At 40.8% G+C, this 10,516-nt stretch overlaps 1 protein-coding gene across 5 annotated transcripts in view; it reads left to right on the top strand.

Moving 5' to 3' along the window:
• The window catches only part of ppp1r1c (protein phosphatase 1, regulatory (inhibitor) subunit 1C), a 121,619-nt gene that overhangs the window by 93,505 nt on the left and 17,598 nt on the right, over positions 1-10,516 (top strand). For 4 of the 5 annotated variants that reach the window (XM_043693464.1, XM_043693463.1, XM_043693465.1 and 1 more), the window contains one exon: positions 7,199-7,363. The exons of the other annotated variant lie outside the window; for it this stretch is intronic. In XM_043693464.1, coding sequence (XP_043549399.1) covers positions 7,199-7,363 — 165 coding nt within the window. The remainder of the gene's footprint in view (positions 1-7,198; positions 7,364-10,516) is intronic. 5 annotated transcript variants of the gene reach the window in all.

Here is a 10,516-nt window from a genome sequence, read left to right as displayed (position 1 = left end):
CTTTTCCAGCAATAAAGTTTCAACTTTGATCTCCAGCATCTGCAGATCTCACTTTCTCCTCGAAGATTTCAACCTACTGCGAATCCTCTTACAAGGATGCCTTCCTTGAAGAAGCTCTCTGCCTCTCTCTACAAAGATTTCAGTGAGTCCCTCTCTCACTGCACACCCCAGGTCATCTCCTCTGCCAACTCCCCTCCTCCAAGTCCCTCCTCCCTACCTTTTATCTTCTCCTGCTGAACACTCTCTGCTCATTCCTGAAGAAGGGCCTGTGCCCGAAACGTCGAATCTCCTGTTCCCTGGATGCTGCCTGACCTGCTGTGCTGTTCCAGCAATAAAGTTTCAACTTTGATCTCCAGCATCTGCAGACCTCACTTTCTCCTCATTCTAGGCTATGGACCAAGTGCAAATAAATGGGATAAGTGCAGTTTGGTGCTCGTTAGTCAGCATGGACAAGGTGGGCTGAAGAGCCTGTTTCTATACTGTATGACTCTATGACTCTATTCAAACTGGAATATCACAACAATGGTTCCTTAGCCATGAAGGATAAAACAATAATATCACTGGGAGGTTTGTTTCTCAGAGTTAAACAAAAGCAGCATTTGACTTTAGAGAAATTTATTTGCCAAAGTGTTATCATTCCTACAGACATCAATGCCCTGAAAGGAAAGAAATGCCCAAATAAGTCTAAGAAAGGAATCAATGGGCAAGAGTCCACTTTTTAAAACTTTTTAAATCTTTTTCAGTATAATACTAAACATGCATTAACAGACAAATTGTATTTAACTTAATACATGAAATTAACCTTAAATAGCTAATAACCCTCAAGATACCCTTCTGATAAAATTAATGACTGCTCACATAAATGTGACATCAAGTGCAGTCTCACCAACTTGGTGCTTAGAGGTAAGAACTTTTCCCACCCAATGGATTTGCCCCTCGCGTCACTTTCACCAACAGCTGAATACCATCTGAGTTGCTTCCATATGGTTTACACAAATAATGTGCACATCGACAAATCCTCTCACTCTGGCCCCAGCAGTCATGAGGTCATTACCTTCCGGTTCTTTTTCAATCAAATAATCAACTAACAACATGCCAAGGACCTTGGGTGACTGTCTGTGTGGAGTTTGCAAATTCTCCCCGTTTTCTCCCACAGTTCAAAGACATGCAGGTTAGCTGGATTGCCCATACTAAATTATCCATAGGGTCCAGGAATGTGTAGGCTGGGTGGATTGGCCATGGGAAATGCAGGGTTACAGGGATAAGGTAGGGGTGTGGATGGGATGCTCTTCGGAGAGTTAGTGTGGATTTAATGGGCCAAGTGGCCTGCTTCCACGTTGTAGGAATTCTATGATTCTATGAAATGTTTGAATATCCATGTTTCGATTCTGTGTTCTATTACTATATCCTGCTATTGTAAAACAGATTAAAACACAACATGCATCAGTCAGCTGTATTTTTGAACTTTCATCACAGTTGCAACCTAACTTCTTAGTTATTGATCAAATCGTCAGGAATTCCAATGACACTTCTTTTCTAGAATTCTCTCTGGTTTCAGTTTGGATATCTCACAAATGGAAGCTTTTGCAAAGTACAGGGTTAATCACAGAAGATTATCAAATTGAGGTTTGTCAGCCGCAGGCAAAATGGATACAAGCTTTGAAGAAACATTAAATGATTTTGCTCTGGTAGTTACAATCTCTGTGGAGACTGATTTTGTTTGTAAAATTCAAACTTACAGTTGATAGTTGAAGAGGATGATGTTGAGTGTCATCTTTGGCTGAAAGAACAGCCTCAACCTCAGGAATTAAATGTTAATAAAGATTTAAGAGACTTCAATGAAGACTATGCCTTACAGCTGTTACATGTGGTACCTGAGCTTGCATCACAGATTAATTGACTGCCTAAAGAATGTATCCTACTGTACCTTATCCAAATACTATATGTGATTTTCACATCATGTTCATAACAGTACAAGTCAAATTATGAAACTTTTATTGTAACAGTTAGACTGAAACATCTATTTGCTCTATATTGTATTTGTAGGTAACGTATTCTTTAACCAACAGAACAGAACTTTTCGAGTCCAAACAGATTCCAACTCCCAAGGAGGGGAGTATGCTTTTGCTGTATAAAATTAGGCATGCTTTAACAGACAAATAATATTTCACTAAAGGATGGATTTAACTTTAAAAAGCTAATAACCTTCAAGGTACCCTCCTGATAAAGTTAATGACTATCCACACAAATGTGACATCATGTGCAGTCTCATAGTCTCACCAACTTGGTGCTCTTAAGTAATCCCATCCCATGGATTTACTTACTTTCCTTCCAGCCAGGCAGTTGTTAAGCCCAAAGCTGTATTTCACAATAAGAGATTTTTTTTCTGCAACTTTCCCTCGAGTCTAGCTAATCAGGTCTTCTAGACTTGTTTCAAACCATATGATTTTGATCTTTTCAGTCCAAGTGTGCACCCCAACTGCATTCCCATGCAGTGAATCTTGGAGGTTTTTGGCTTCTAATAGCTCACTCTCTCCCAGATCCTGGCAGACTGACCGAATTGGAAAACTTCGGAATATCTTTGAAGCTCATATTTTTTCCTCATTTGTTCATGGTATGTAGGTATCTCTGGATAAGCCAGCATTTATTGCACATGCCTAATTGCCCTTGAGATGATGGTGTTGGGATGTCTTTTGGAACCCCTGCGATCCTTGGGGTGTTGATACACAGTGCTGTAAAGAAATGAGTTCTAGGATGTTGACTGAGTGAGAATGAAGGAACAGCAATATATTTGTTTTGCAGGTCAGGATAGCGTATGGCTTGATGGTGTTCCCATATATTTGCTGCTCCTGTACTTATAGATGATTGAGGTTGTCAGTTTGGAAAGTCCTGACAAATGAATCTTTGTGAATTGCTGTAGTGCATCTTACAGTGGCAGCAGTGAGTACCAACTATATGTTGGTGGTGTAGAGATTGTCTATAGAAGATGGAGAATGAGATGCCCATCTAACAGGTAATTTGTCCTGAATAGAGTCAAGTCTCTTTACTGTGATTGGAACTGCATTCATCCTGGAGAAAGTGAGGTCTGCAGATGCTGGAGATCAAAGTTGAAACTTTATTGCTGGAACAGCACAGCAGGTCAGGCAGCATCCAGGGAACAGGAGGGCACAGAAGAAGGGCCTGTGCCCGAAACGTCGAATCTCCTGTTCCCTGGATGCTGCCTGACCTGCTGTGCTGTTCCAGCAATAAAGTTTCAACTGCATTCATCCTAGCAAGTGGTTCCAGCAAACATTCTATCACGCTCATCAATTGTGCCACATAGATAGTGGACAGGCTTTAGAAATGCAGGAGGTGAGGCACTTACCATAAAATTTCCAGACTCTGATCTGTTCTAGTGACAGCTGTATTTACTTGGCCAGTTCAGTTCAGTTTTGAGGCAATAGTAACCACCAGACTGTTATTGTGGAGGATTTAGTAATAGTAACACCATTGAAAATCAAGGGCCTATTATGAGATTCTTTCTGATTCGAGATGGTTATTGTCTGCCACCTGTGTGGTGTGAATATCGGCCCATCCTGGATATTGTCCAGGTCTTGTTGCAAACTCATATGAGCTGCTTCAGTGCTTGAGAAATCACAATGGTGCTGAACATTGTCCAATCATCAGTGAACATTCCCACTTTGAGTCATAGAGATGTACAGCATGGAAATAGACCCTTCAGTCCAACTTGCCAACAAGATATCCTAAATTGACATAGCCCCATTTGCCAGCACTTGGTCCATACCCCTCTAAACCCTTCCTATTCATGTACCCATCCAGACATCTTTTAAATGTTGTCATTGTACCAGCCTCCACCATTTTCTCTGGCAGCTCACTCCACACTTGCACCACCCTTTGCATGAAATAATTGCCCCTTAGATCCGTTTTAAATCTTTCCCATCTCACCCTAAACCTATACCCTCTATTTCTGGACTCCCCCCAACACATGGAAAAGACCTTGTCTATTTACCTTGTATATCCATGCCCCTCATGATTTCATAAACCTCCAAAGGTCACCCCTCAGCATCCGATGCTCCAGGGAAAACAGCCCTAGCCTATTCAGCCTCTCCCTATACCTGAAACTCTCCAACCCTGGCAACATCCTTACAAATCATTCTGAACCCTTTCAAATTTCACTACATCCTTCCAAAGGAGGGAGAGCAGAACTGCACACAGTATTCTAAAAGAATCAATGTCCTGTGCAGCTGCAACATGACCACTCAATGCACGGACCAATAAAGGAAAGCATACTGAACGCCTTCTTCACTATCCAATCTACCTGTGACTCCACATTCAAGGACCTGCACTCCAAGGTCTCTTTGTTCAGAAACACTTCCTAGGACCTATCATTAAGTGTATAAATCCTGCTCTGATTTGCCTTTCCAAAATGCAGCACCTCACTTTTATCTAAATTAAGCTCCATCTGCCACTCCTTGGTCCATTCGCCCATCCGACCAAGGTCCCATTGTAGTCTGAGGTAACTTTCTTCACTGTCCACTACGCCTCCAATTTTGGTGTCACCTGCAAACTTACTAACTATACCTCCTATGTTTGCATGCAAATCATCTATATAAATGATTAAAAGCAGCGGTCTTGTGGCACACCAATGGTCACAGGCCTCCAGTCTGAAAAGCATCCCTCCACCACCACCCTCTATCTTCTGCCTTCAAGCCAGTTCTGTATCCATATGACTCGTTCTCTCTGTATTCCATGAGATCTAACCTTGCTAACCAGTCTACCATGAAGAACCTTGTCGAACACCTTACTGAAGCCCATATAGATCACATCTACTGCTCTGCCCTCATAATCTTCTTTGTTAAATCTTCAAAATAAAACTCAACGAAGTTAGTGAGACATGATTTCCCATGCATAAAGCCATTTGACCATCCCTAATCAGTCCTTGCCTTTCCAAATACATGTACATCCTGTCCCTCAGGATTCCCTCCAACAACTTGCCCACCATTGACATCAGGCTCACCAATCTGTAGTCCCCTGAATTTTCCTTACCACCTTTTATTAAATAGTGGCATCAAGTTAGCCAACCTCCAGTCTTCTGGAACCTCATCTGTGACTATCGATGATCCAAATATCTCAGCAAAGGGCTCAGCAATTACTTTCCTAGCTTTCCACAGAGTTCTAGGGTACACCTGATCATGTCCTGGGGATTTATTCACCTTTATGCATTTCAAGACATTCAGCACCTCCTCTGCAATATAAACATTTTTCAAGATTTCACCATCTATTTCCCCACATTCTGTCTCTTCCATGCCCTTCTGACTTTGTAATGGAGAGCATGTCTTTGAAGCAGATGAAGATGGTTGGCCCTAGAACATAACCTAAGGCACTACTGCAGTGATGTCCTGGGATTGAGATAATGACGAGGAGAAAGTGAGGACTGCAGATGCTGGAGATCAGGGCTGATAATAGGTTGCTGGAAAAGCGCAGCAGGTCAGGCAGCATCCAAGGAACAGGAGAATCGACATTTCGGGCATAAGCCCTTCTTCAGGAGGGCTTATGCCTGAAACATCGATTCTCCTGTTCCTTGATTGAGATAATGACCTCCAGTAACTGCAACTACCTTTATTTGTGCTAGGTATGATTCTAACCAATGGAGAGTTTTCCTTCTCTTTCCCATTGACTCGACTTTTGTTCAGGCTCCTTGATGCCACAACAAATGCAGCCTTGATATCAAGTGCAGTTGCTCTCACCTCACCTCACCTCTGAGGTTCAGCTGTTTTGACAATGTTTGAACTAAGGCTGCCTCAAGGCCCACCTCCATGAAAATGTGAATTAACATGGGCTTTGTTTCCAGGCTGTAATTCTAGTAATCTATCCTCAAAACCCCAGCTCACTTTTATCAGAGTTGTACAGCATGGAAACAGAACCTTCCAGCCAACTCATCCATGCCATCCAGATATCCTAAAATAATCTAGTCCCATTTGCCAGCATTTGGCCGATATCCCTCTAAACCTTTTTTATTCATCTACCCATCCAGATGCTTTTTAGGTATCATGAAAGTAAATTGACAGTTAATGCAAACCTGCTTATAACCTGACATTCTCAAAACCATTCTGAAACTTTGGAGACTCAATTATTATTAACACACAGCGTGCTTCCATTGTATGCATGTATAACACTTTGTTTTATTGGGAAGAGGGTACAATCTGGGCCCTTTAATATCTAACAAAACCTGTGCATCCAGGCTGATTATCAGGCAGATTTTGGAACAGATCTCATGACTCTAAAATAAAGAAAAAGTCACAAGACATAACAATCTTACAAACCTCATAGTGTTAAAATCACAAAGGAAGCTGGGAGTATATGTATTATGCAAAAAAGCCACTTCAGTATTATTTTAAGGTCCTGGTACATTACAGGCAGGAGTTATAACCTCAGCAGTGCTACAGCCCTGTGCAATTATCAACCACCACTTGAAAATCCCGAAGGAATGTCTGACATGAGTGGGTGAGTCCTCCCACATCCATCAGCTGATTGCAGTTCTTTTGTGCAAATGGATATTGCTGAATGAATGCAGTTGCTAAGAGAGAATTTTTTTTTTGTTCACTTATCTGAACAATGACGAAAAAGGCTTCAAAAAAATTCTCTTCACAAAAGGCTGCATTTTTCTCAGACCTAAGTGGGCATGTCTCTGTAGGACACAGCACCCTGACAATTTCTAAAGTTCACTTGGTAGACTGAGAAATAGTAGTGAGGAGGGAAATGGGTCAGGAAGCTCAAGAATAAAAAGAAAGTCACATTAATTATTTTGGTTATTGATTATATTCTAACAGAACAGGAAGAAATTTTCTCCTTTCAATAGGGAGAGTTGAATCACTGAGCCTTATGCAGAAACTCTTGAAGTAAATGGACTGAACACATTGCAACAATCTTAATAAGTAAGAAAAGAACTGAACCCTCTGAAGGGGATAGGCAATGATTTTTTTTTCTGCCAGTAGCATATCTTGATGGCGAATTGGGTTATGAACCTTTGTTTGAAGAACAATCACTGGTCTGCCTAAAGGAAAACTGCTTTTCCTGCACCAGTCAGAACTTACTGAAGCAGACGTACAATATTATTTGTAATTCGGTATTGAGAAAATGTGTTGTTATTGTAGTGACTGCTCCATCACATGGCTTTGAACAGTTATTTCTATCACAGTTACAGGAACAGAACAGGTAGTTCCCCTTAAATGTAATGATGAGGTGCCTCATTCGTTCTCAAGGAGTTCACAGCAGCAACAGACAGAAACAGACACAGATGAGCAAACTTTGAAACCACGGCGGAAAGACACTCCCTTTCAGCACCAGCCACCACTCATGACAGGTAGACTTTCTGTTACATGTTAAGAAAGATTATGAATCCTGCCATTTTATTTTATGAACCTGGCTTCTTTATAACAGAAGAAACACAATCATCCACTTTTACTTCACAAAGTATACTGTAAGCGCTGCTGGAAATGATATTGTTTTGCTAATTTAACATTGCTACTAGTTTATGAACACTCAAGTATAACACTTTCAAATTAAATAAGTTGTCAGTGAGATAAACTTAATATCAAATTCAGTTTTGATTTATTTTGACAGTGATTTGCTTTCACCATTGACTTTAGCAAAATGAAAACAATTGAAGTAATTATCACCAAAATAATGCATAAAATTAACATTAAATAATATAATTGAAGTACAAATAAACTTCCATTTAAGCAGATAAATTTACTCATGCCAAAGGTAAGAAATTAAAACTTAGATCTAGCCATCAAACATTAATAAATGGAATTTCTTCACAGCGGTTCCAGTCTGCTTGTTATAATTTTGCCAGAAGTACAGTGGAAACCTCTTTCAGTTTTATAGACTTTCAGCAAAGTTTACAGCAGTGGAACAAGAGGAGCTCTCAGCATGTTCTCAATCTATGTAAACTTAGTCAAAGGTAGAAGAAAATTGAATAGAGATTGCCTGTTCTTCCATCAGGATTTCATTTTGGTTGCAAAATGTTATCTACACAATGCAGTTCTAACATTGTCCATGGCGGATACCATAATGGTGATGGCATTAGAATGGGCATTAAGTGCACATGTGGAAGTGGGCAGACTATGAATTCAATTGGCATTTAGTACTAATTTAACACCAGCTATCATTTTTGACCCATTACTGGATGCTGGAGAAGGCAGTATCCCTCACTTTCCCCAACTTGTCCATTTAAGGAGGTTCTATTTGCTATGAGATGGCTTTAGAAATGTCTTCTCTGGACAAAGAGAAGAAGCTGCAATAAACATAAAGTTGCCATATTCTTACTTGACAGTAGGGGCTGCTCCTCATTAGAGACAGGTGACTGGTGGCGGTTTAACCAAAGGGTCACCACCGCTCAGGCGGGGAAAGAGATTAAGAAGGAAAGTCCTTCATGGTAAACTCAGTTGGTGCAGGAATTGAACCCATGCTGTTGGCTCACTCTGCATTGCAAACTAGCATTCCAGCAAACTGAGCTAACTGGCCCAAAAGGCAGAGTGAACATGGGGTGTTGCCAAGATAGCAGGCTTCCTCATGATGTAGGAGGTTATTGACTACACACACTTGGGTTTTCACATTTATTGTTGAGATCTATTGGAACGGCAGAGGTTCCATTGTCTATACACACAGTTAGTGTGTGACCATGTTCAGCACATCCAGCAGGTGAATGCTCAGATTGTTGGCGACGTTAGTGATACTGTTAATTGTGCAAATTCATTGTTCCATTAGTATTTATGCTGGAAGAAAGCACTGTTACCAAGGACTATCCACTGATCACTTTCTGTACGATTCCTATGCACATCAAAACTTCTTCAAACAGACTTCTGGTGCACTCATGAAACATTTCCATTGCCTGGACAGGTCCAGAGGATTCCTATAATACTTGCAGGAGCATTTGCCATGTTTAGTTTTTATATTCTATATCCTGCACAGTTGACAATCTATAGTCCAAACTGTTACCACCAGGTAGATGATGAATAGCTGAGGAGGTGTGGAAAGGAGGATAAAGCCAATACATTGTCTTTTCAAAAACTGAAAGAACTACAAGAGGCTGGAAATCTGAAAAGAAAACAGAAATTGCTGGAAAATCTCAGCAGGTCTGGCAACATCTGTGGAGACATCAGTTCTGAAGAAGGATCACTGGACCTGAAACATTAACTCTGATCTCTCCAGGCAGGTGCTGTCAGACTTGCTGTAGTTTACAGTGTACTGGACATTTCTGTTTTTGTTTTACATTCTCTTTCCAGCTTGGCTGTCCATGATTTGCTCATTTTGCTATAGTACCAATGAGCACAACTCCAATTCCCTATTCCACAACAATCCCACACCTGGCTTTCTCTCTGCTACTGACAATCAGACTGGTCACCATGCTGAACCACAATCAATCGCAAACATTGTAAGCCATTCTAAACCATGTTTAATTAATCAAAACATTCACTGGTCCATACAAAAGCCAATAACTCTCTCTTGTGCATTCCCTTAGTGTCTGTGTTTTATGTCTTTGCCTGGTTTTGCAGTGTTAACCCAGTGGCAGCAGTAAGGCTGGTAGGAGATTGCGAACTTTCAGTGATGGGAGACTACAGATGGTCTTGGAGGATACGTGGGAGCATCACCGACTCTGGAAAGCCCAGCAATGGGTTATCAGCACATGTGCAGGCCAAACAATGAAATAGCACTTAACAAAAGTCATGACCCTTTTCAGAAAGTTCACTGATATTCGAATCTCACCAATCCTGGTGTCATCACAAAAATAAAGAATATAGTCAAAGTACTCAAAGACCCAAGTTTACATGTCTGATGGATTCAGCTTAATAGAAAACACTGACCAGCTTTCTGAACTTATCAGGAAATTACTATTTATTACAAGTAAATCAAACCTAACCACCAGCAAACAATAATAAAAACTATTAACGTCAGATGGATATTTTAACTCCTTATTCAACTCAGACAGATATAAATAGGCACAGAAAAACAAACATGGGTGTTATGAGTGGAGCACAGTAGGGAAAAGCAGTTCCAAAGCACCAATCCACAGGTTTCAGTGAATTTCTACTTTGCTTTCTAAGACTTTTTATTCTTTGATTTCCTTATTTCCATCTTTGCAATTCCTTTGCAAAAGAAACATATTGTTAGGGACACTAAAGTTAAAGTCTTTCAGTTACCAATTAAAGGCAACAGCTTACATCAACTCAAAGGAGCAAATATCTAGCTGTCTTCCAGGTTTGTGTTACTTCACTGCAGAGAGAGAGAGAGAGACTTTGTCTTTTCTGCAGTCCGGAGAAAGTGAGAATCGCTTCTCGGCCTTTTGGCTAAGATCAAGTGTCTGTTCTTATCAGGACAGGGGTCGAGTTGCGAGTCATCAGAGCTAGTGGAGATCATCGCTGGATCGTGATTGGACGTTGGAGGATCGTTTGGTTGTGCTGACCTGCTATTTGTGGATCTTCATGCTGGCTTTGGCCTAACGCCAATTCAG

Source organism: Chiloscyllium plagiosum, chromosome 7, assembly GCF_004010195.1.
Source record: "Chiloscyllium plagiosum isolate BGI_BamShark_2017 chromosome 7, ASM401019v2, whole genome shotgun sequence".
Lineage (NCBI taxonomy): Eukaryota > Metazoa > Chordata > Chondrichthyes > Orectolobiformes > Hemiscylliidae > Chiloscyllium > Chiloscyllium plagiosum.
Note: the sequence above shows the minus strand (reverse complement) of the source record. Positions and strands in the feature narration are given on the sequence as shown.